The 27,253-nt window shown below is 37.9% G+C and overlaps 2 protein-coding genes and 1 long non-coding RNA gene across 4 annotated transcripts in view; 1 reads left to right on the forward strand and 2 right to left on the reverse strand.

Moving 5' to 3' along the window:
* The window catches only part of LOC139937296 (ras-related protein Rab-27A-like), a 38,998-nt gene extending 28,837 nt beyond the window's left edge, over window positions 1-10,161 (forward strand). The window contains exons 4-5 of one of the 2 annotated variants that reach the window (XM_071932400.1): window positions 6,174-6,401; window positions 7,502-10,160. In XM_071932400.1, coding sequence (XP_071788501.1) covers window positions 6,174-6,401; window positions 7,502-7,706 — 433 coding nt within the window. In that variant the 3' untranslated portion in view covers window positions 7,707-10,160. Of the gene's footprint in view, window positions 1-6,173; window positions 6,402-7,501 lie in introns of both variants that reach the window. The other variant, XM_071932401.1, reaches the window with a different exon arrangement.
* LOC139937297 (uncharacterized) lies at window positions 8,813-13,731 on the reverse strand. The gene is made up of 2 exons (XR_011786056.1): window positions 12,883-13,731; window positions 8,813-12,846 (listed from the first exon to the last, which is right to left on the reverse strand). It is a non-coding gene; the product is annotated as an uncharacterized lncRNA (long non-coding RNA).
* A 2,217-nt stretch (window positions 13,732-15,948) lies between these two features.
* On the reverse strand, window positions 15,949-25,859 carry LOC139937411 (uncharacterized). The gene is made up of 8 exons (XM_071932545.1): window positions 25,231-25,859; window positions 22,748-22,951; window positions 21,373-21,514; window positions 20,459-20,521; window positions 20,100-20,201; window positions 18,689-18,820; window positions 17,957-17,993; window positions 15,949-17,779 (listed from the first exon to the last, which is right to left on the reverse strand). The coding sequence occupies exons 1-8, from the start codon at window positions 25,832-25,834 to the stop codon at window positions 17,672-17,674; spliced, it is 1,392 nt and encodes a 463-aa protein (XP_071788646.1). The 5' UTR covers window positions 25,835-25,859; the 3' UTR covers window positions 15,949-17,671.
* Between the last annotated feature and the right edge of the window lie 1,394 nt (window positions 25,860-27,253).

Below are 27,253 nucleotides of genomic sequence, written 5' to 3' on the forward strand. Positions count from 1 at the left end.
AAGGAAACGGTGATGTACGGGATTTGACCTGGCGTACTTGTAGTTCAGGAGCCTCAAAGTGTGACGTAAGATGTTCAGGCTAGTCTTACAAGTCCAATGATCAATTTAATTTGATGAACGTGCACTTGGCATATCACGCTTTCCATAACTACAATGTACATGTTTGTTATCATTGGTCCGAAGTGATGTAGTTTGATCAGCTTGCACTTTCTCTCGTCTACATGCAGTGTGTGCTTGTACATTAATGTAATATTTTATTCACTTTGTACATGTACTATGTGTACATGAATGGTTGAATTAACTGTGAATCTCCATGTGACATGGATGCGAGGTCAAAGGTACATCTGGCAGGATCCCCCAGGCGCTCAAGGCAGGTATCTGGCGTTATTCACGAGCCTCAAAGTGTGGCATAAGAAGTTCAGGCTAATCTTTTGATGGATTACATGTACATGTAGGAGGGTCACCAAGATCTACCTGTAGTACTGAGTCACACATCGGTGCTAAGTGCCTTACAGTTTAATTTTTAAACCAACAAACCTGAGATTTTGCTCTTTACATACCTTGGTTGTATTGACATGGAACCTCTTCAACAGTTGAGAATACGCTCACTCCCCCGCTCCTTACCAATTGTTATTGAAGGTTTTGGGTACTTTTTGTACGACACAAAACGCAATGTTTAAATTAAAGACTGTGGACACTATTGGTAAGTGTCAAAGACCAGTCTTCTCACTTGGTGTGTCTTAACAAATACATAAAACAACAAAACCTGTGAAAATTTGAGCTCAATCGGTCATCGAAGTTGAGATAAAAATGAAAGAAAAAAACACCCTTGTCACACAAAGTTGTGTGCGTTTTATAGATGGTTGATTTTGAGACCTCAAGTTCTAAATCAAAGTCTCGAAATCAAATTCGTGGAAAATTACTTCTTTCTCGAAAACTATCTCAGAGGGAGCCTGCATACCTGTACGTCTTCATTCAGAGTGAGAAGAGATTCATGTCTTGGCCAAAAACTTGATCTACAAAAGGTATCAAAATCCTTTAAAGCCATGATACACTTTCGGTACAGAAAAAGAAAAAAAAAGTTCACAGATTTACAAATAATTTACAGGGTTTACAGAAGGTAATGGTGAAAGACTTCTCTTGAAATATTATTCCATGAAATGCTTTACTTTTTGAGAAAACATTAAAACAATATCAATTCTCGTTAGCGAGAATTACGGATTTATTTTAAACACATGTCATGACACGGCGAAACGCGCGTAAACAAGAGTGGGTTTTCCCGTTATTTTCTCCCGACTCCGAAGACCGATTGAGCCTAAATTTAAACAGGTTTGTTATTTTATATATAAGTTATGATACACGAAGTGGGGGACTTGGGCAATACTGTTTACCGAAAGTGTATAATGGCTTTAAGATGTTCACGTACGCTGAGTGAGAACTTTTGGCCAACTGGGAATTCTGCTGTTGAGGGTAGAATACAATTAAGATGCACTTACAATCATGTTTGCATGGACACCTGAGTTCACTAATCAATCGTTCGATCTTCATGCACTATATGTATATGATCTTTTCAATTAAATTTATCTGGGTTATAAACACTGCAGGTGTTTGCGTTCACTGTGGGTGTTTTACGTGAACATGCACACTATAGGTTCCTTGCCATGCTGCCACTATATCATGTTCACTGTCTGCAATGATAGCCGGTGGCTAGCTAATTCTAATTGTTTCAAAAAAGAGGCCAGGGGTCGATTTTGAAAAGATAGTCATTACTCAGGACTAGTCCTATGACTCTTTAGGAGTTATTGAAACTTTTAAAGGCTAGTCCTAAAGTAGGACGAGTAACTCATTAGTACAAGTAACTTGTCCTTACTCGAGACAAGCCTGAACATCTTTTTTCTAAAACCATGGTGTGGTTTACATACATGGCTCTGGACCTGGTGTTAATGATCAGTAGAGTGGGTTTGAGTCCTGGTCATGGCACTTCAGTGCTTGAGCATAATATTAACCATACTTGCTTTGCCCTTTGGATGTGACAATAGGCTGTTCATGTATAGGTCCCATGTACTGTTAGCATGGTTAAGTCCGAGTCACACTGCAGCGATAACGAAAAGGATAACTCGTTGAATTGCTCCACGCAGAATACGCACACGCTCCTTCAACCAATAGAATGTGTTCTCTTTGCATCGTGATCGTTCTCGATTTTGTTATCGCTGCAGTGTGACTCAGCCTTTAGTGTACCTAAAAGAACCCAGAACACTTTATCATACCAAGATGGCGGGAACCTAAATTCCAGAGTGCCAAATGAAAACACTGTACAGCGATTCGAACAGCGATTCGAACAGCCTTGTTTGATGGCTACTACGAGTGTAATTTCCCTGTACACATGGTACACTTGAGGCTAAAGCTAATCGAATGCAACCTTTAATGGTAACTCTGTATGACAGTATGAGTTGCAGAGAGCCACTTCAAGTGGAAATACAATATTATTTTCTAATGAGATTCACCTTGTGTGTTCATGCGTGCATTCATTGACCCACAAGCAGTGTCAAAATAAAGTATTGTAAAGTCATCATTATCAATCATTTGATTGTGCCATGCCTAATCCACAACCACACATAATGTACATGTAATGAACATTGTGTAATAATCTACAGGGTTATTTATGTATGACATTACCAAAGAGCGAAATAATATGTCTACATTTATGCGTGATTGAAGAATAATCCCTAATCTGCGAAAAGTTACAAACATTAACGCCTCTCAGATTCAAATTTTAGGGCATAAAAACTTAAATTTGATTGAAGCAACTGAAAACAGCTTTTGCGTTTTTAAGGTTGCGTTTTTAAGGTTGCATTTTAAAGGTTGTATTTTTAAGGTTGCGTTTTTAAGGTTGCGTTTTTAAGGTTGCGTTTTTAAGTTTTCGCAAATATGACTTCATTTCAGAGATTTCATACAAACAGATCTAGTAAGAACTCCATAATCAGTAAGCTTTTAGACTAAAAACTCACAATACTGTTTTTTAATAGGCCCCTACACCTTTAAAAGAACATAATCTACCTGGCAAGTGGATACACACATGTAACCGCAATCCAACCTCACCATGCAATGCCTCAAATCGCATAAACAGGTACCTTTAATTACGACTTTTGTTGAAAGTTTGTTTGTATTATTTAATACTTTTTGGCTTCCCCAATGAGAAAAGGTACCTTACATGTAGAGAATAAGATTGAGAGTACCTGTCAATAACAGTTAATTAATTGGATTAATGTGTTAATTAGCAATCACCATTGATTGTCTGTCCCTTTAATTGGCATCCAGACTCATTCAAAACAAAAGCAAAACCTCAAAATGATGAGCAAGCAAAAATTTTTGCGCAGCAGCTGTGCATTACACGTACCATCGTTTATCGACAAATGGTATAGGTATAGTGGAGGTATAAAATCCAGCACGGTGACAACACGGTCCCATCTGGTGTTGGGAGTAGGTTAATTGTATACTATTGAGGAAGACTGGTGATGGATACAGAGTTATCTGGCAAGAAGGATAGTGTCTTGAAAGGAGACAACGTTGTTGCGTCGATTGCGATCTTGCTTGGCAGGAGTCTGCCGTCCTGACCGCTAATGACCCAAATTAAATTCCACGTTTCCTGGGGGCTAACCAAACCTCTACGGAATTACCATACAGAATGATATCATATGGAGACTTCAATCTATATGCCCACGTACTGCATAATTAGAGACAATTATATGTAAGCAATCCACCTGTGTTGTACAACATTTGTTGTTATTAGACTACTGGCCTCATCAGAATAGAGTATAGACTATGTGCAAGTCTTGCGAGTATTTAAACTTCTGAGATGTAGTTAAACGTAGTTTGGGGGCTATATAAATTATGTTAAGATAAAGTTTAAAGAGTCTTCTTGTTTATTTTGCAAGCAATCCACCCATGTTGTACAACTTTTTGTAATAGACCACATACTGTAGGCCTTCAGATTAAAGTATAGACTGTGCAAATCTCGTGAGTATTTTAACTTTCGAGACAATTTGGTTCAAACCTTATTGAGTTTCACTTGTGCGCAATTTCGTTTCTTCAAATATTTTAGTTTTAAAACATTGTTCATGGTACAAATTACAGAACACTGATAAAGATACACTCTTTGAGTTTCTTTGTTTTTGATTTGCAAGACTGACTTGTCATACTGTAGTCTAGTGCTTTTGTTTTTAGACCATTTGCTTCTTTGATGATTTTGGGAATGTACAATGTGGATGTAGATCATGATTTAGATTTAGATGATTTTTGTGTGGTGGGGTTGGCGTAGTGGTAAATGTATCTTTCTATATGGATTGAGTTTTCAGCCCCTACTTCTTACCTGACTTTATGGGTTTTCCTTGGAACACTGAATCTTTCAAAGTCCTGTGTACAAGGATTGTTGTGCAAGAACCCAAAACACTTATCATGGTGATTTTCACTGATTTTCTCAAAAACTTGATGACTAGTGAGGCTGAAGGTGAAACTTCTACTAGGTAAAATATATTACAGCTTTTAACAGTGAGCAGGGATTCATGTCATGGCCAAAAACTTGATTGACTAAAGATATCAAAAACCCTTTAAAGACACTGAACACTATTGGTAATTGTCAAAGACCAGTCTTCTCACTTGCTGTACCTGAAGATATGGATAAAATAATAAAACTGTGGAAATTTGAGCTCAATCGGGCGTCGAAGTTGTGAGATAATAATGTAAGAAAAAACACCCTTGTCACACAAAGTTGTGTGCTGTCAGATGCTTGATTTCGAGACCTCAAATTCTAAATCTGACGTATCGAAATCAAATTTGTGGAAAAATACTTCTTTCTCGAAAACAACATTACTTCAGAGGGAGCCGTTTCTCACATAGTTTTGTACTATCAAAAGCTCCCCATTACTCGTTACCAAGTAAGGTTTTTTGCTAATAATTATTTTGAGTAATAACCAATAGTGTCCACTGCCTTTAAAACTTGCTATGGCATATGTTGTAGAACAGCTTGATTGATCATGTATCCATTATACCATGCACATTAACAAGATCAATGTGTACACTGATGTGTTGTAGCATGACGACGTAGTCGCTCCGCACTTTGCTGGAGAGAGCTTCCAGGCACCAGAGACTGTCACACATACTACCACCAAATTAATATTTCATCTAACATGTCTAACTGTATAACTGACTTATGTGACATTTCACACTGTCATTTTTGCCATGAGTGCTGCTTGGGATAGTATGTGTTACATGTAAAGCCCTGGGAAAAATCAAATCTACTACAAATCCTACAAATCTACTACATTGAAGGGCTAGCCATCTATTTTTGTACAAAAAACCTTAGCAAAAAGGAACATTCAATAGACCCTTCCCATGTATACCATGTGTACTAATTACATTTACGCATGCGTACAGACCCTATTGGTTGGCAAACACAGTAGAGATGTGCACTCAGCAGACGCAGCAGAATCACGTCTGTGTGTGTCTGTGTCATGCTGCCATTAGCCACACACAAAACAGGCCTCTAAACTCGTGACTGGACAAGTCTTGACTTGTGTTGTTGTTGTTCAACTGCTGACAAACAATCTGATTAATCTCTTTTAGTTTTGTCTTTTTGTGCTTAAACAGTTCTCAGCCAAAAGACAAATGAGATAAATCTTTTCAAGTGTTTTTTCATTCCATTATGTATAGATAGGCCTGTACATGTCACCCCGTAACATCTATTAATTTAAAGCATTTGTGTATAACATTGTTGTTTTTTCCCTTCTAAATGTAGGGTATAAAGTAGATAATGTACATATCTCCTTATTTTTGTTCAATAACTATCATTGTCATTCTTATAAATAAATAAATGATTCACATATTTACAATGAAAGGAACCAGGGGCTCATATTTTGAAAGCCTTAGCTTTTTCGTGTTGCCACTTGTGATAAGATATAGAAATAAATAAACAAACAATAAACAAACAAACAAATACCCCAACAAACAAACAGAAACCCCAACAAGCAAGCAAACAAGTAAACAAAACATTTCATATTTTGAACTACAACCTTTAATTTGTTACGGTATTTTGAGTGAATATGTGACTTGCCCATCTCAATTAAGATTCCCTTTTGAAGTCCTCTGAACACTTATGTTTCCTCTCTGTCTTTAAGGTTTCGTAGCCTAACGACAGCGTTTTTTCGTGATGCCATGGGGTTCCTCCTCCTCTTCGATCTTACCAACGAGCAATCCTTCATCAACATCCGCAACTGGATGACACAGCTCCAGATGCACGCGTATTGCGAGAACCCCGACATCGTCCTGTGCGGCAACAAGTCTGACTTGGAGGAGCACCGGGCAATCTCAGATGAGAGGGCCAAGGAAATGGCTGAGAAGTATGGGTAAGTAGGAATTTTAAACGCTCAAATATTAATTGTGAGCATGCCTATATACACTGATGTGTGTCACCACTGTTTACTCTGTACTTTGGTGAGCTCTGTGAAAACCAAAATCACAGGCATATTACTTTAGCAAGAGGCAGTTCAAATCCTATATATTTTTAATTAAGCAGCGGGTACCGCAACGATGGATGGAAATTTGCATTCAGGGATATGTTTTACGGATCTTGGGAGAGAGCCAGACTAATTTGTGCATACCATGCTGTACCCTAACGTGAATAGTAAAGAAGGGATTTGACTTTCAACCACTGTTTTCACTCGTATTGACCGGGCGTATGCTAATTTGAACTCTGCATTTACAAAGAATCAACCACTATATCAACCTACATTACATTCCCATGTAAGTTATAAAACGAGCAATTCATCATCTTATCTGTACATTGTCCTGTGTCTCGATGAAGTGCCCATTTTTTTAGTAACATAAGCAATAGCAGCAGCAAAATGTCTCCAGGCAGAAGAAATAATATGGCATTACTGTAACATTTTTCTGGCTAGAATTACACCCAGAGACGTGTTTGCCCATTCCCGGGTAGAATTAAATGACTTATGAATGGCAGAGGACCGATTCAACTTTTCATGTTCAGTTTTCTTGAAACACAACTAATTTCTTGTGCCCTTTCTCAGGTTACATGTACTTTCATTATGTCTTTCTTCCAGGCACACAACAGCACGTAGATTTTCAGAAATTTCTAAATTGTTCATTGTTCAGGGCTTCATCACCTGGATTAAGAAAGACTCTTCTAGCTCCAATTCTCGATTTGTTAAATATTATATTAAATTCATTTAGTTTCCCCATTGAATTTTTGGTGTTGACCCAAAGCACCTAGGCCCAATTTCATAGAGTTGCAGTCCGCTCTTGAATGGGAACAGCAATCTCCTTCTGGTAAGATGCACCTTTATGAAACTTTGCAAAGGGGACCACAACAAAAGCACCGGGCACTACGGCCATTGCTGTGGGTGCCGTGGTATATTTTGAGCCCTGGGTCAATATATTACCTTGCTTCCATAGTTAACCATTTATGTCTTGAAACTTTCTTCCCCAGGCTTCCTTACTTTGAGACGAGCGCCAAGACCGGAGCCAACATCAGTAAAGCCATCGAGTGCCTGCTAGACAACGTCATGCTGAGGATGGAACGCAGCGTGGACAAGAGCCAGTTCCCGGGGGCCGTCATCGCGCACGGTAACGGCCGCGGTCTTCCCATGGAGGTGGACGAAGCCGGTGAGAGTAAAAGTGGCTGTGCTTGTTAGTAGTATCAGCACCACTTAACCAGGCCTGTATGCTTCGTTTTTGAAAGGGCAAGGGCACCTAGACATTTTCAAGAGCAGCAAGGCAATGACCAGGAGGCATGGAGGCATTCGCCTTCATTGGCTCTGTGAAGTATCAGGCCTGCTCAATTGTTTTGGTGGGTAACACTAACAGACATAGTTTGGAACTTCTCCGTGAGAACGGCGACAGGCTTTTCGATACAGACCCTTTTTAGGTGTGAGACTGACTTTTTACTCACTGACCACGGCCTGTCACAAAAAAGTAAGTTTTCAGAAGGTTTTTTTTAAGAAGAAGAAAAACATCAACACAAGAAGAAAAACATCAACACAAAGAAAACTAAGTGGGACTATCTGACTGTACGAAGGAGCGGTTTTTAGCACTGTTGTGGACGCTTTTAAAAACAGCATGCATGGATTGGTTTTAGGAATCGTGTGCTTCGTAAAAATTGTACATAGGTCACCACAACACTGTGCTTGGTTGGCTGATGCCAGACTTTCAGCACAAGTTGTGTGGAAGCCTTGATTTGGTACCTGTAGGCGGAAATTTTCCCAGTCGAACCGAGATGCTAATCTTTGCATCTTTGAATGGGGAGATAGTACATTAATTGTTCTGAGTATAAAGTCCCAGTTTTGGGGATTTGCTGTTAAAGGAACATCACAGTCTGTTACTGGAATTCCTTTGTTGTATGTAACATTTGTAGATATCCATATTGTACATTTCATGAAAACTTCTTGGGGAACATATATAATTATAATCTTCCATCGAATCAGAAACAAGTCATACATGCAACTTTTGTGCGAAATTTCATTGAGCAGAAACAAAAACAACAAAATTGCTTAACAAACACTTTGGGTTGTATTGTTTCCATACTTTGGAGTTATTTGAAAATGGTGGGCAAATGGCTGCATTATTTGTGCAAGCTTTTTAATTTGTTTTAACTAGCCAGCATTTTAGGTAACCTAAAGCCTAAGCATGGACACAACATTCATGCTTTTGTTTGAACCATGTAACCAATCAGCCTGATGACATTGTTTCTTCTCCTGCATGGTGTGGTTGAAGAAAACTTTAACCTTTTTTTTTTTAACCAGTCAATTGTTTTGATCCTTTATAAATGTAGAAACAATAAAACTAACCTCTGAAAATTTCAATCCAAAAAGTGGTAGCAGTTATATTACACGTCAACGCAGGATGACAAATCCGTATTTGGAAATACACAATCTGACTAGAAATAGTTCTCAGATTCAAATTGAGGGGGAGAAAATCTGCTATCTTTTTCCATAGCCACCTGACTTTGAAGTAAAATAATTCCAAATGATTACACTGAAATCGAAAATGTAACCAAGCAAATTCGTACTGCTATTTATTTTAAGAGTGATAACCAAATGTATAGCTTCCCTTTAAAAACACTATAAACTGATAAGCACTAGTTGTTATATAAGTGCCAGATCACACACAACGTGTAAAAAATACCACCAACTCTTCGTAAGAGACCAACTAATCTGGCATTAAAACGCCTTGAACTCTCTGATGTATTTGCAACTCGGGTTTGAGATCTGTATAACATGTGGGTTGAGACCAAACTCAAGTTATAGGTTTCCAACTGTCACAGCTCGGATTTACTATTGTACAGGAATAATGTGAACAATTCAGGTGAACACATTTGAGTAAATATTGCTGTTGAATAAGTTACATGCAGTATGCACAAGATAGTTTGTTTCTCCATGCAGTATTCGGTGACTGTTAATGCTTCACCATAGAGATGGATTCTAGGCATACATGTATGTATGTATGGCCCCAGTTGCATATAAAGCTGTGAAGCAGAAATTAGTGGGGGCACCAGTCACAATGATGCCAACTTTACGGTATTTTGGCTGGTAATCTGTTTCTATAAGCAGATTTTCGTTTGTGCTTAGAAAGTTTTTGTGCTTAGAGGCTTTGTGCCATTGGGTCAGTCGCACATGTAAGGTGCATTGTGAATCGGTTTTTGTTACATTATAGGGCCATCCAAGGTTTTCCACATTTTCAAGATTTTGTTTTCACATTTTATGGACAATTATTAAAGAATTTCCCTCATAACATAATTTCACTGATTAATGGTTATGCTAACAAGTATGTTCACAAATGACATAATCAACATTGATTATACTTTGTTTTCACATATAACGTTAATTGGTTATATATACACATATTATTTTTGTTCTCGAACGATTGGAAACTAACCAAAAAGAAGTAAATTTTTTTGCCCAGTTGGCCAGTCATAGTTTTGCATAATGGTGTTTGTGCTTAAATTGCACCCACACCGACATCCACAGAATAGTAGTTAGACTTTATCTGTGCAGCTTACTATACAAGTAGACTGGCCACAGTCCACTGTTGTATTGGTTGCCTGATAGTTGAGGGCGCTATTGCAGTTATCCATAGACCTTTTCGCAAATACTGGGGCGCGCGCGTAAAGCTTGGAATTAGGTGCATTGTGGTCTAGCTGGTAGCAAAATTTGATTGGTATCTATCCCACAATGCACCTCATTCAACAGTCTGCGCTTGCGCATTGGTATTTGCGATAAGGTCTATAGGGTAGACCTGATGTGATGTAAATGCTGCCTTTAATAATGCTACTGCCTAAGCACCTTTGCCATGCAGCGTATTCCATAGCCTTGCATAATGCATACAGACAAATTGTGTAAAAATATTGTACAACTCTAGATATTATTTTTGTTAGTCAATTACAGCATTTTCGTTTGAATAATTTTGTTATTTTCACCCAAATTCTCAATAATTATTATTGGACATTTAATTTTTAGATTTCCATTCTATATTTACAGGTCAGCCACTCAAATTTTTTGCTAATTGCCCAAGAACCCCCCCCCCCCAAAAAAAAGTGTTTTGTCCAAACTGACTCGCTGCCAGTTCTCATGGTGCATTTTGCCATTCCTCCAATTCCCAAGCCTAATATGACCAGTTTTTAAACCTCAAATTTATCAAATCTCCTCAAAAGTTTAAGCACAGACCCCCAAGATTGTGGTAAATTGATTAGTTGCATGACCCCTAAAACGTTCTTATTCAGGAGAATTTGAGGGCATACAAATTGCAATAATCAGTTTAGTGCACTGTTTGGTTTCAGTGTGGTGCACTTAGCGCTGAAAGTGGGACTCCTGCAGTCATCTCAGAGTCTCCGACGATGTGTTTACCTATTCTTTTCTTTCAATATACAAATTAGCACATTTGCATTCCTTAGCAAAATATATTTATCAATTTTATTTTTTCCAAAATGCTTTGTGTCGCATTTAGATGAATTGTGTTTCATCAGAATTATGTATAGTATAATTTACTTATCAAGTCTTTCAAAGCTTTGACTGTTCATGGATAACTGCCTAAATCGTTGCATGGGTGCACATGTATGTACATGTACATTGTGTACAAATTGTTAGCAACTTCTGTTTATTAATGTTTCATGAATTGAATTTAATCATAGTCTTTATTAAGAATTTTTACTGGATACATTCCTATCAAACATTTGTTTGCTTCATTTGCTCATGAACCAGTGACCAAAAACTATTCCTTTCCACAAAAAGAGCTACATTATTTATGAATTTGGAAAAAATGTACACCGATTCCAATACTGTCAGTTTCTTTTTGAAGTATTTTATTTTTTATTGCTGTTCACTTTAAGTAGTTTCCTTTTTCATTGCTTTCAAAATGATTCCTTTTTTTTGTAAATCGAAACAACAAATTAGTTAAGAGATTTGATTAATAGTAAAAAAAATTAAAAAAAATTGTCAGTTTCACCCATTCCATTCCAGGGATGAAATAATGGCAAGTTGTTGGTGATTCTCTACATTCCTTATTAGGTTCTAACTTGGAAGTGTCCCAAGCATCCTATAATTGTCAATAAAGGACTCCTATATTGAATCATGGAATGTCGGAACAGTACACATGGACAAATGAAGTATGGCACATGACACATGTTCAACTAATCAAAAAAGATCTAGATAATAAAAACTACGCAAGTTTTTTCATAGAAGCACACAACTATCGTAAGCGCCAGACCTGAATATATTTACCAATTCAATAAATGTTTATTGAATTGATTTAAAATTGAATTGAATTTAATTGAATTGAAATATTTTCACAGCTTGGTATTCTAATGAACATCTCTCATCAACTCATCCATAACTCACCCCTATAATTTCTGTATAGCTAACTCATGAATATTAGCATTCTGTTTCTGCGCATTTAAGATGTTTGCATATGTATTCACCAGCCAAAATAAATACAACTACCCCATTTCTGGGTAAATTCTCATCTCATATTCCCATTGTATAAAACAAAACCTTCAATTTCACGTTGATGTTTTTCAGTATTCAGACTTTTCGAAATGTAAATAAAAAGTTTAGTTACGTACTGACATGTGCTATGTTTTGTACATACTATGGTTGCTACAACAATGTTTGTTCCCCCAACTCAATTAACGTAATGAGGTTCTTGAAATACCTCCCTTTCAAAATTGTTTGAATTCTTTTACCTTGAAACAGCAGGGTTTGTGTTTTTGGATTCATCTAATTGGTTTAAATAGACTGCTTGGGAAAGTTTCTTTCAAATGAAATTTTGGATTAGACCTTCTGTGTATTTATATGAATTGAATGAAAACAAAAAAGAAGAAGAATTACACTTTTGTAAGAGTTTAAGAAAGTGTTCACGCATGTCATGTAGAAAAATTATTTATATGTTCCCAATTTGAGCACAACTTTGAGTACAGTTTGAGTACAAGTTGGACTTGTACCAAATTAAGTACAAGGTAGGCCTATCCCAACTTAAGTACAAGTTGGGTCTGTCCAAATTTGGGTACAAGTTTATAGGCCTGTCCAAACTTGAGAACAAGTTGAGTACAACTTGGGCCTAGCTCAACTGGAGTATCAGTTGGGCCTATCCCAACTTGATTACAAGTTAAGCCTGTTCCAACTTCAGAACAAGTTAGGCCTGTCCCAACTTGGGTACAAGTTGGGCCTGTCCCAACTTGAGTACAAGTTTGGCCTGTCCCAACTTGCCCAACTTTGGTACAAGTTAGACCTGTCCCAACTTGGGTGCAAGTTGGGCCTGTCCCAACTTGAGTACAAGTTTGGCCTGTCCCAACTTGCCCAACTTGAGTACAAGTTTGGCCTGTCCCAACTTGCTCAACTTGAGTACAAGTTGGGCCTGTCCCAACTTGAGTTCCAGCTTTGCCTGTCCCAACTCAAGTACAAGTTGGGCCTGTGCCATCAACTGCTGCTTGGTTAGTGAAGCGGGATGTAACAGCACTTAGTTTAGCCGTAAAGTTAAGATCACATCACAGGAACATAAGCAGTACTAATGATATGTAAATATATTAAATTGATGTTTATTTTTTTTTTCTCGTTGAGTAGTACTACGCCTTTGACTAAAGAATTATTGTTTATAAATTATGTGCTTTGAAGCTAAAATGCCTTGCTTATAATAAAATACGTAAAGTGACTGCAATATATAACTTAAGAAGTTGATTTAAAAAAATCGACTAAAAGTTGTGGTATGTATTGTCTTGAGATTTCTTTTGAGAAAGCTTGATTTTGTGAAATGCTCAGTTTATTATGTCACGCACATGTAGATCACTGTTTATCTGGCCTATCTCGTCTTAGTTGAGTTGTATCACAACATCTAGGATCAGATTTTAGCGATAAATTAGTTTATCTAGAACTTTATTAAGATTTTGCGATAGCAAATCTGTGTTTTTTTGCAAACAAATATAAATCTTGGTTTTAAATTAAAAATAATTCTGAATGAAATGACGTAGTAACACAAACTAATTTATTCAAAGGGTTAATTGTATGTATATTTATTATCTATTGAAAATTGTAATAACTAATTCACTTCAGAAAAGTACTAACATTTGTAGTATAATGTTTTGTAGATTTTATTAAATTGGACTTAAAGGAACACGTTGCCTTGGATCGGACGAGTTGGTCAAAACAAAAGCGTTTGTAACCGTTTTTTATAAAATGCATATGGTTGGAAAGATGTTTTGAAAGTAGAATACAATGATCCACACAAGTTTGCCTCGAAATTGCGTGGTGTTCCTTCTACTGTGCGAACTAACATGGTCGGCCATTTATGGGAGTCAAAATTTTGACCCCCATATATGGGCCGACGTGTTAGTCGACGAAGTAAAAGGAAAACCACGCAATTTCGAGGCATGTTTGTGTGGATCATTGTATTCTACTTTTACAACATCTTTCTACCCATATGCATTTTATAAAAAACGGTTACAAACGCTTTTCAAAGACCAACTCGACCGATCCAAGGCAACGTGTTCCTTTAAAGGCAGTGGACACTACTGGTAATTACTCAAAATAATTATTAGCATAAAACCTTACTTGGTAACGAGTAATGGGGAGAGGTAGGTGGTATAAAATATTGTGAGAAACGGTTCCCTCTGAAGTGTTGTAGTTTTCGAGAAAGAAGTAATTTTCCACGAGTTTGATTTCGAGACCTCAAGTTTAGAATGTGAGGTCTCGAAATCAAGCATATAAAAGCACACAACTTCGTGTGACAAGGGCGTTTTTTCTTTCATTATTCGCTCGCAACTTCGACGACCGATTGAGCTCAAATTTTCACAGGTTGGTTAGTTTATGCATATGTTGAGATACACCAAGTGAGAAGACTGGTCTTTGACAATTACCAATAGTGTCCAGGGTCTTTAAGATAATTATAACCAGCCATACAAGGATTCCTTTTTGATTGGAGAAGGAAGACAATAAATGGTAAAGTATGTTAAGAGTGTTTAATTGGTGGTAAATTATCTCTATTTTTATTTGTTGATTATCCTATTGTATTCAGATAAACTAAACCTCCGATATATGCTGTTATGTAACAAGGGATTGGGGATTTATCTGTCTTTGTTTTATTGTTAAATATTGTTGAAATGTTACCGTTTTTTTTTAACTCTTATTATTTACATTTAATTTTTTTGAAACAAATTGTTTTTATTGATTGATTTATTTTGTTATTTATTTTATTTATTTATTTATTTAATGGGAAGGGAGGGTGTGTGTGTGTGTGTGGGGGGGGGGGGGGCTGATGGGGTTGCTAAGGAAGCAAACACCAACGTGCAAAATGGTTGCATTACATCATTTGAAGTTCATTCTGTTTAACTGATTTTGATATACTAGCATCTTTAAATTGAAGCGGGTTGTTCTGTCATTGTTAATTAAACAGGTTTATACTTCAAGCTTGCACCACGAAAATAACGGTTGTTTTCCCCAAAACATAACTTAGTTTGAGTTAAATCTAAGATTGTTTACTCCACTTTTAAGATGTTCGGATATGTAGTTGCGTTTTCTCTTGTAGATGGAGAGGAACACTTAATGACACAACGACTGTTTAAACGAAGATACATGAGTGATGATTAAGTGGTGTGTAAGCCTGCTGTCATTTTGAATCATGGAAATCGGTTCATGGACAGCAATGAAATGTAGATCGACTGAATGACCTAGACTCGATTGCACTATAAGGCACTGGTCACTATTGGTAATAACTCAAAATAACTGTTAGCATAAAAACTTGTTGAGTGCAATGGAGAGCTGTTGATAGTATAAAACATTGTGAGAAATGGCTTCCTTTAAAGTAACATAATTTTTGAGAAAGGGGTAATTTTTTCTTCAAATTTCAAAAGACTTCTGGCCTGAAGATATCTGAAAGCACACAAATTTGTGCAAAAATGGTGTTTTTTCTTTCACCATTCCCTTGAAACTTGGATGACCCAATTGAGTTTAAATGTTAACAGGTTTGTTGTTTAATGACAGTTACCAAACGTGTCCAGTGCCTTTAATTGCTAAGCAAGTGTACGTCACAATGCGAGTCACAATGGTCATTCTGACAACTTATCTTCCATAAATCTCGGATAAGTTGTTTGTGTTGCCATAGTGGTTTGTATTGGCTTTTTAATTTAGACAGTGGGCCCAATAAAGTTGCAAAGCAAAAAATACTGCTTCACATATTTCTTTGCTAAGCAGAAATTATCTAGGGCACCAGTCACAACAATGTAAACGTATAGTAATTTTGGCTGGTAAACAGCTCCTGTTAAAGGAACACGTTGCCTTGGATCGGACGAGTTGGTCTACAAAAAAGCGTTTGTAAACGTTTATTATAAAATGCATATGGTTGGAAAGATGTTGTAAAAGTAGAATACAATAATCCACACAAATTTGCCTCGAAATTGCGTGGTTTTCCTTTTACTGTGCGAACTAACACGGTCGGCCATTTATGGGAGTCAAAAATTTGACTCCCATAAATGGCCGACCGTGTTAATTGACGAGGTAAAAGGAAAACCATACAATTTCGAGGCATGTTTGTGTGGATCATTGTATTCTACTTTTACAACATCTTTCCAACCATATGCATTTTATAACAAACGGTTACAAACGCTTTTCAAAGACCAACTCGACCGATCCAAGGCAACGTGTTCCTTTAAGCAAGATTTGTCTGGGCTTAGCGATTGTTTATGCTTACAGGCTTAATGAAGTTTGGCCCTGGTATATCTGTAATAGGTTTCTTGGTTAGTGGATTTTAGAGACTGTTATGCAACTAAGTTTGGTATCGCAACAGATTTATTCAGAGTGAGATTTTATTTTTCAAACTTATTTAATACAATTTTTTTTCTGAATATATTTTGGCAACTGTACAACAATTTTTTTTTTTTAATATATGGATATGGGTAAATAAATTAGAGCTAATAATTGAATTGCGTTGAAGCCGCTCTGTATGCATGAATGTGTAAATTAAACTTTGATGTGTAAATAGTATAATTAAAAAACAACAACAACACTATGATAACATGAATTTATTGACGCATTCTTCACGAATTTATCGCACCCATATGTGGTCCAATTTGTAATATTATTGTTTCAAATGTTAATAACGGGTACAACTCTGGAAGGCTAACTGTAATTAATATATATTGGGTATTTACTGATTTCATAGTCATGGTTATTTATATTAATTCCAGCAAATATTGACATCAAATTATTTCAAATAATTTGGAAGTGAAATAATAAACTTTTCAGAAAGGCGTAGAATAATTTTAGTTTACTGGACTGTTTTTTCTTTATTTACCAGTTTCAGTTTGTAGCAAAATTACATCAATATCAGATTTGCAAACTAACATCTATAAAATTCTATACCACGCCCGATATGTTGCAAAGGGTATCCCTCCCCCTCCCAAATCTAACGAATTCAGGAGAACAAATTCAGAAGAACAAATGTAAAAAAAAGAAGGATAGAAGTCAAACATTGTGTTACAGCTACTCACTTTGGGGGGGGGGGGGGGGGTCTTTCAGCTAAATACCATCTAACTCATTACCCATTACTTCAAAGATTGATGTGACACCGACGTAACAAATAGTATTAAATTAACACAATCTATTAATTACATGACCCCCGAAAACGTTATGTTTCAAAAGTATCTGTGGATATACAAAAACAAAATAATTAGTGGCCTATTTAGTGTGGTGCGCCAGGCAGAGCTGCGATTGCGGAATTCGGGCGAGAAAAACCAGGACTGTTGAATACAAAAAAGAAAAAGAAAATGCATACAATGGAAAACATAAGTTATTTCTCAAAACGATATGTCTTTAAAAAACAAACCTGTTACGTTGTACTCCCTTTTTGGGTTAGTGAAATCCAGAGTTCAAGAGATGCAAACTGAAAGGCCCTTTGCCCATTAATGGTTTGGTGGTGGCTGGAAAAGGAGTGAGACGATTTTGCAAGCCGGAACGAAGATCTCTAATAGGACAATTAGTTTAGGATAATTTCTTTGAAGTATTTATAGGAGCTATACCATGTTTGACTTTGAATGTCGTAACTAGGAGTTTGGAAACTATTCTCTGTTTAACTGGTAACCAAATTGTAGATCATACAAAACTGTAGAGATTGGTTTAACTTAAACTCCCTTCTGCTTCCCACTGTCTGCTAGTCTCTGTCGTCGGCAGACATAAACGTAGATGACATACAAGACCACTGTAGTTGCTACCATTGTGGCTAAAACAACCTGCAAAACAAAACAGTGAAAACACCATCAGTTGTTGTCTTTAAATCTGTGGGTGGCTATATGAACAAAGCTTTTTGGAAATAAACCAACAAGTCTTCTTTGAAAACAAGTTGCACAAAATACTTTGCTGGATGTCACCTTTCAACCTGTACAGTGGTTTTAGTTTTTAATACTTACGTTAAAATGTGCACCAGCCCTTACAATTAACGCAGCACTGTTAACATATAAGAAGAGAAAACAAAGAGTTATTATTTACATTATAATCAGATTTATTTTGAGATGTTAAAATTGGTTGTGCGTAACGACTGCATGGTCGATTTTGTGTTATACTTTCGACTATGGAAGTAACCACCGGTATAAGAACGCAGGGTTGGGGAGGGGGTGTGTGTGTGGGGGGGGGGTGTCATTTAAAATAACTTATTCATTAACTGCAAATCATGAACTGCGATTTCGTGGGGTGAGTCATAAAATTGAAAAAACTGGTATTTTTGAAATAAAATATATTGTGGAGACGTTATTAAAAAAAAATATGTGTACCTTGCGTACCACACAACACAAACCTCTATATATTTACATTTAACTTACACGGTTTATAGATAATGATGGTAGAAGTTAAAATGTTACTTGCTGATGAGGTGTTGTCGTTTTTGAGAAACGAATATATCAATTTCACGAGAAGAAAACAAATCGTCTCACGAGGCAAATTATTTTAGCACGGAGGTACGCGACCCTCCTGAAAACATTGTTCTGTGGTTTCATTTTTTTGTTTCAAAAACTTGACGACTTATGAAGCTGAAAACTCTGTAGGCAGTTAAACTATATTGCATACGTCTTCATATACAGCAAGCAGGCATTCATGTTATGGCCAAACGCTTGATCTAAAAAGTTAATCAAAACCCTTAAACTTACAAAGCGCCTAGTTGACTCGGTAGGTGCTCTTCATCGTTCTGCATGTGTCCGCTAGTAACGAAGTGAATTAAATTGTGTGTTGTGAGCTCCATAAGAGGTAGGGTGCACCAGAATATCTGGTCGTCCTTCAACCTGGGTTCAATAGAATAATAATGTTTAAAGGCAGTGGACACTATTGAAATTGCTCAAAATAGTTTATTACTTATTAACAAGCAATGGGGAGCTGTTGATAGCATAAAACATTGTAGTCCAGTAGTTTGACCTAGACAAAATTGCAACAGAAATGATTTTTTTTTGCAAGTGTCTCCTGAAACCCTCTCAAACAACATATCCAAAAAGTAGAAAAAAGTAAGCAGGGGAAAAATGCATAATCTGCATAAATTAAAAATTACCGCTTTCCTCCTAAAATACTTATGCACACCCTATACAAATTAAATATTTTATTTTTTTCACATAATTTTTTTTTATGGGAATGGTCACTGCATTGTTTCTAAACATGAAGAGTTCAAAGAAATTTAAGATGGCGGCCATTTTTTCCGCCAAAATCGATTTAAGGCTTTTAAATAGGATAAAAATCTGAGTTAAATAACCGCTATGCGGATATACATGCATTAAACTCTGTGGTAGGTGTTTATAAGTGACACTATTTTTAAGTCCCTTTTGATGTCGCATGACAGTTCTTTACATTATGTATCACTATGTTAATCCCATTTTACAAACTATACTTTTGACAATGGTATATTGAAATAAACAACTTTCAACTTTATAACACTTTCAAGGAGACATTCAAAAACAACCATTCCCATGAAAAAAAAATCATGTAAAAAAAAAACATATTTGCTTTGTATAGGGTGTTCATAAGTATCTTAAGGAAAAACAGTAATTTTTAATTTATGCAAATTATGCACATTTCCCCTGCTTATTTTTTTTCTTCTACGTTTTGGATATGTTGTTTTAGAGGGTTTCAGGAGACACTAGCAAAAAACACATTTCTGTTGCAATTTTGTCTGGGTCAAACCATAAATTGTCTTAGATTGACTAGACTATTGTGAGAAACGGCTCCCTCGGGGGGTAAAGTAGTTTTTGAGAAAGAGGGTATTTCTAAATTAAACAAAAGCCTTCAGGCCTGAAGCCCCTTTTTAAGCTTCTGAAAGCACAAAATTTTGTGCATCACTGGTATTTTTCTTTCATTATTCTCTTGCAACTTCGCTGACCAATTGAGTAAAAAAAATCACAGATTTGTTATGTTGTGCATATGTTTGGATACACCAAGTGAGAATACTGGTCTTTGAAAATTACCCAAAGTGTCCAGTGCTTCACAATCTCCAATGCGCTAAGGGGTAACTTTGGAGAACAGTGGGCTTTTTTTACTCCATTTTTAAGACACAGATTGTCATAGTATAATACTTACAGGGCAACTGCTGGTAGATTTTGTGGGTCCACGTCAAATCTCTTGGCCAGTGTGACTTCAAGTGCTATATCAACGTATCCAAACTGGACCGTGCCGTTCAAACTAGAATTTGAGCGCCGAAAAATAACACATTAATAAAAAATTAAAAAAATAAAATAAAAATCTCTTGCCGAGTGGTGTCAGTTTCGCTCTTTTGAGAGTCAAAGTCAACATGTGAAAAGGTAAAATATAATTGCCCACGTTGTTTATGACTGGTATCCTGTTTATTGGTGCTTAGCGAATGTTTTAAAGCAATACTTTCTGCTTAAGCAGCTCTATACTGTATATTAGTAATAATTCGGTATGATTAGTCTTTATACCTGTAGGCTGCACTTTCCCACGTTGCCATAAACCCGTCGCAACCAGCAATATCCACGTTGCAACTGTCACAAAAGAAGAAATTATTTTAGTTAAATACACCAGACCCACCAAGCACAGAGGGTTCATTAGAGGTCGTTCTTTGTAGCAAAATGTGCATTATTTCATATCGTGAATCTCGATGGTGGGCGTAACCTAACCGTACACAATCCAAAGGGGCGTGGTAGAGTTATTCGTACGGTGACGTCAAGACGTGACACAGAAGTTATGACGTCATTACGAGTGTTCATGTTTGTTTCCCCTGCATCAAGAGTTACTTAATTAGTGTCAAAGATGGGGCACAGAGCAATACCGAGAGTGTGACTCTAAACCTGCAGACATTTCCTGTAGTAAGAGTGTGTGGCCGTTGTGTCTTCGCGCAGGCAGATAATGGCGCATGGGTTGCGTACGCATCACTCACGTGGGCGAATGCTTACGGTCTTGGGCGTGGCTTAATTAGCTAGCGGTTAAGAGCACCGGATTCAAGGCTCTGGTGTGTCTTACCAGCAGAGTGTGGGCTCTAGTACCAGTCGCGACTCATGTGTTTAGGTAAAACACTTAACCATAATGCCTCGTCCTTCGGATGGGACGTGAAGCCGTTGGTCCCGTGCACCGCGGCGTGTTGTGTAACGCACGTTAAAGAACCCAGTGCATCGAAGAGAAGGGGTTCGCCCGTTGTTCCTTGTTTGATTGGTAGCATATTGCACTATAAGCATATTGTAAATCATGACAGGGTGTCTAATAATTCAAACGCAGTCCCAGATACCTTGCATGAAATTACTGAAAGTTAAAGCGTCAAGAGCGTCACTGAGTGACGGATGTGCGCGCTATAATAAGCCACTATTTTATTAGAATATTGCACATCACACAGACTCACAAATTGATAAGCCACTGTTGTGAAGTGCCGTCTTCATTCTTCCTCTTCGTCTCCAAGTCGAAGTTGTCCTCCTGAAGCTCCCATCCCATCACTTCCAAGTGAGCAAGCATCCAACTCACTAGAGGTTCTTTGGATAAGGCTCCTGTTGGACAACATAATGTCAAGTGTCAGGTACAAGAATGGTGATTTCCAAAAGGCTTTGCTTCCTGCCTGATGACCCGAGAACATTATACAATTGTTATTGTTATACATCTGTACAAATTGTGAAGTTTGATTGGTCGAGAACCAATCACGTGCCGTGCAACAAATACTCTTGTTATACCTCGGTAACAAACTGTGAAGTTTGATTGGTCAAAAACCAATCATGTGACGCGCAACACAAACGCATGCTACATGGCTCGACGGGCCGGGTAACATGAAAAGTGATGTACACCGGTGTACATCGCCTTGATCGTTCCCCCGGCGTTGGTCGATTTCCAGCGCTATGTACGAACAACTGCGGGTTCGAGGGAATTGTTTCTTGTTCGTCTGCTTATTAAACAATGAATAGGCCGTCGTAATAATGTTTGAAGATGACAACAACACTTTTTCAGTGTATGGGTAAAAACCAAAAATTAATATTCTTTATCCCCGATGCAAATTTAACATCTATTATATCGTTGCGGTACCCGCTGCCAAAACATAGGATTCGAACTGCCTCCAGCTGCCGGGCAACCTCGGTAGTCTAGTTGGTAAGACACTGCTCTAGAATTGCAAGGGTCGTGGGTTCGAATCCCACCAGAGTAACATGCCCGTGATATTTTTTTCACAGGACTCGGGAAAGTACTGAGTATGCAGTGCTAACACACATCGGTGTATGGGTAAAAGCCAAAAATTAATATACTTCGAGAAGAGGAATAACAATTATACAAAGGTGTAACAAAACAATTGTTGCACGCTGTGACTGGGGTCCATGGGTTTTTGTACACCCTTGAGGGGAATGGCACCCTCGGCTTCGCCTCGGGTGCCAATAAAAATTGTATAATGTTGCACACTGTGACAGGATCCATGGTGTTTGTTGCACGCTGTGACAGGATCCATGGTGTTTGTTCACCCGAGGAGGGGTGCAAATGGCACCCGAGGCGAAGGGGTTTGCGTTTAATATTAGACTTTAACGAATTTTTGACAGTTTTTCATTACAACCAGCTTGATGGGAAAAATAATGCGAAAGACCATTCCATTTTTGTATAGGATATATGAATCTCTGGCTCCTGTGACGGTATTGAGTTATAGATCTGTATATAGGCCTACCCTAGGTAAATTACGGTTTCCCAACTACCAGAGTATGAATGCCAAGCGCATGAGCAGGGCAGGGGGGGGGGGGGGGGTGTTTTACCTTCGTATAAAATTGGGATTCCTGATCGGAAGAAGAACACCGTCGGCAGCTGTCGTAGATTGAACTTGACCATGAGTTGCAGGTCAGTGACCTCATAGAAGAGCACCACCTGGGAGTTGTCTGTCTCCTCCATATCCCAAAACGTCTTAGCGGCTGCAGCGAAGTGAGGTCGGAAGAGGTCGCACTTCTTACAGTCCTCGCCAACTGTGAGAGGTAAAAAAAAAAACACGTGTTCGAGTTTCAAGTTGTGTTTGTTTCTTATTCCCGCGATGACTTTTTGTAAGTTCTTAAAAGTAGAAATTACATAATAGTTTTAAGATAAATGTAAAGAGGAAGCCGAATTCATACGGCGTGTCCTGGCCTAGCGGGTAATACACTAGATGCAAGCTCTCTGATCAGCGAGTCCGGGTCCGGGTTCGAGTCCCAGTCGTGACACCTGCAAGACACTTCGGCACCGTGTGTTGTTTCTCGGATCACCACGGGACGGCTGACGCCCTGAAGGGCTAAGAATCACCGAGACTTCTAAGCTCACTCAAGTAGTGCCATTTCGAATTGATAATGCAATAAATGTAATTCAAAGATTTCAATCCCGTGTTGGATGCAGAGGTAGAGTTAACCCGAATTTTAAAAATTGATATTAAAAGGCACTGGACACTTATGGTAATTACTCAAAATAATTGATACCGAGCAATGGAGAGCTGTTGAGACTTCTAAAACATTGGAAGCAACTACTCCTCTGAAGTAACGTAGTTTTTGAAAAAGATGTAATTCCTCACTCAAATATTAAAAGACCTCAGGCCTGAAGCCATTTTTTGGCATCTGCTGCATGCTAGCACACACTATTTTGTGAAACAATGGTGCTCTTTCTTTCATTACTCTCTTGCAACTTCAATAACCAATTGAGTTCAAATTTTCAAAGATTTGTTATTTTATGGGTTATTGGGATACACCAAGTGAGAATACTGGTCTCTGACAATTACAATAGGTGTTCAGTGCCTTTATACCCGAGAAAAAAATACTACCTTTAAAAAAAAAAAAAATTGTCCCTGTACGCAATTTGTCAAAGTTTTAGGGCAACTTTGGATAATGTTTTTCAAAGGAACGTGTCATATTCACCCAACATTTGATAAAAGTATGTCGGCAGCTTTAATAAACATGCGGAAAACACTTGAACACGTGTGTTATGTTTGCATTTGTCTCTTTTACACGCGTGTAATTTTGTTCACTTAATCGGTACGGGACAACAAAGGCCAGACAGACCATCTGGTTCAATCGAATGGCCGTGAACCGAGGTAAATTATCAATGCATACAAATAAATGTCGACCGGCTATATGCAATATGGAATAACTGTTTACCGATTATTTATAATATAAATCGCTCTAATCGACCATATTTATGACTATAGTAACAATACACGTGTCTAGTAATAGTTTAATGGGTTACATTAAGGGAATAAAAGGGTAGCGACGAGTTCTTACACGGCCGTTTAAAGCCGGCGGGGTCGAATTGCCGGGTGATAAAGGCCGAAGGCGATGGCCTATCGTGTATGGCATACTACCCACAATCTATGTGAATCCCCATATTACATGACACTGTGGACATGCGGGAAGATTGTACATATCCTATCTGTAGTTTATTTGCTTAATTAAAAGTATGAATGAAATTCTTTGCGGGTCATATTATGCTACAAGAAAGGTAAAGTGGTAGCACTTAAAGGCTGTGGACACTATTGGTAACTACTCAAAATAATTATTAGCATAAAACCTTACTTGGTAACGAGTAATGGGGAGAGGTTGATGGTACAAAACATTGTGAGAAATGGCTCCCTCTGAAGTGCCATAGTTTTAGAGAAAGACGTAATTTTCCACGAATTTGATTTCGAGACCTCAGATTTAGAACTTGAGGTCTCGAAACCAACAATCTAAACGCACACAACTTCGTGTGACAAGGGTGTTTTTTTCTTTCATTATTTATTTCGCAAGTTCGATGACCGATTGAGCTAAAATTTTCACAGGTTTGTTATTGTATGCTTATGTTGAGATACACCGACTGTGATGGCTAGTCTTTGACAATTACCAATAGTGTTCACTGCCTTTAATGACTAATTAAAATACAAAATTGCATTAGGCTTTTGAAGCAAAAACATGGTATACGAAAGCTTATACAGTTTTATCTTTTATAGGCCTGTTTTAAACTGCACTTTGAGAAGGTTCCAGCATAGTATAACATTTTTAACCGCTTGATGGCAAACTTTGGTTATTCGGTTGAACAAGTTGTAATTTCATGATCAAATGGATAAGAAAAAGATGAATATAGATCTTGTTGATGTATATCTTACTGTTTTTTTTGTAAATTGTAAACTTTGTTGCAATTTAGCCCCTGGGCTACATGTACATTGTTTTAATAAACAAGAAATAGTTACTTATTAATACAAGTTTTGATATCTTGCAATCTTCACTCATATTCTCTACCGTTACTGTACCGAAATGCAAAAGGATCCTATCTTGACTAGAAATGATTTCTTCCAAATCCTCCAAGACGAGCGTTCCGACCGGGGCATCTTGAGGCTCTCCCCGGTACTGCTCCTGGAAGTGCGTCTCCTCATCAACGTCTTCCTCGTGGTGTATTTCATCTTCAGCTTTATCACCAAGAAGTTCCCCCTGAACTTCTTCATCTCTGCCCCCGTCTTCCTCGTCTAAATCAGGGTCGGTGAATTTAAGGGGTAGGCCACCAGCATCCTCGGTCTCATCACCATCGATAAATATCTCCTCTTGATCTGGCTTGAGTGATGGATTATCCCCATCAGTGTCTACTACGGTAGACCGACCTCCTCCAGATTTGAGATTATCTGATGGGGCCTCTTGCTTGTCCAAAGGTAGCTTCTCATCATCATTGGATTTTAACTCATCAGGGTTCGTCCTGAGAACTGGTTTTTCTATGACAACGGGTTTGGGTGGTGCTTTCTGAATTTTGCCTTGCAACTTGGCGTGCTGTTGCAGTATTTCCTCGTGTGTGAGACACGACGTGAGGGAAAATGCAACGACCATGAGGCAAGTCAACTTGAACACCCTAAACACGGGGGCCATGCTGGCGACGACACAGAGGGGAGACTCAATTCAGAATCAGTGGATAAAAACAAAATAGCAAATTATGAGGAATTTCCTTTAGTGCTGTACATGTGGCGATGATAGCTGTTGGTGACACGGCTGGCAGTCGGAAAACTACGTGGCCGACGTAGCTGCTTGCAGAGATGTGACGTGCCTGTGAACCGAATCGATTCGTTTTTACCAATACTGATTGGCAAACACAATACGGATTAAAATCGAATTCTGTTTTTTTTGTAAGTAAAAAACGAACATGAAATGAAATGGATACTCTTTTCGTGATGGGCATTATCAACAGGTTGACGTCGAAATAACTGTCGCACATCTGCAACCATTGTTGCTTTATTAATTGATATGGCAGGATGTACATGCACTCACCAAAACTTTGCATAATTAAGCACAGATATTGAGATTAGCAAAGATCTAGAATTTAAAATCTAGTATTTTTGTCAAAAGGAGCTTTGATACGTTTCCCCTATATAAACAAATAATTATGTGTATATTTATAAATGAGACTCTCTTGGAAAACAAGAAGAAGACAAAATGCCGCAGATCAAGGGCCATCATCCGGAACACTGTCACATGGTGACATGTCATTATAGGAATAGTTTTTGGCTAGCTTTGAAAATGGTTTTGATAATATTTTTTCAAACTTACGAAAACTGATGATCTTATAATATTCCTCGTTGCTAAATACTGCTTCGGTGAAGTTGGCTTCAGTTAGTTTGCTTACAACTAAATATCCACTGTTGCTTAGAGGGTTAAGTAATAGCAGGTCTGGGTCTCGAGCCAGTTTATTTTGTTTGTCTCTCTCGATACTGTCTTCGACCGTCCATACTACTCGCTGTTCGTTCTCTTCGCTGCCGTCGGTGGCGTTTTCCTGGATGAAGTTTCCTTGGCGATCCACGGATCGCATCCCTTCGTCATATACCACTTCATCCGACATTGCTATGGTGCCATCCTCGTACTCATACCCATCGTCTTGATAAGAACCTTCGTCTGGAAGTTCCTCTTGCGAATCATCGTGTTCCCGCTGCCTGGACTCACGGTATGCATGCATTGAGTGTTCCTCTGAAAAGTCTTGTGTGCCATCTTCAATGAATAGTTCCTCATCAAAAGACTCATCGAACTGTAGATTGTTCAAATCCTCTCTGGGAAGTCCTATTTCTTCCATACTATTTTCTCCTACGTCCAACTCCTCGGCCGCAAGGAAGTCATGAAAGGACTTCTTATTTTCCCACCCATCAAGCAAAGAACTGCTTTCTCTGTTGCCGTGTTCCTGTAATGTTTTGACGCTGTGAAAAATCGGATCCAAATTATCATGTGGTAAATTATCTTCTACTTGGTTCTTTGAAGGTAAAACAACAGGAACGATAAGGGCCAGCAAAAATACATAGGATG

This window comes from Asterias amurensis, chromosome 5 (genome assembly GCF_032118995.1).
Source record: "Asterias amurensis chromosome 5, ASM3211899v1".
NCBI classification, from domain to species: Eukaryota; Metazoa; Echinodermata; class Asteroidea; order Forcipulatida; family Asteriidae; genus Asterias; species Asterias amurensis.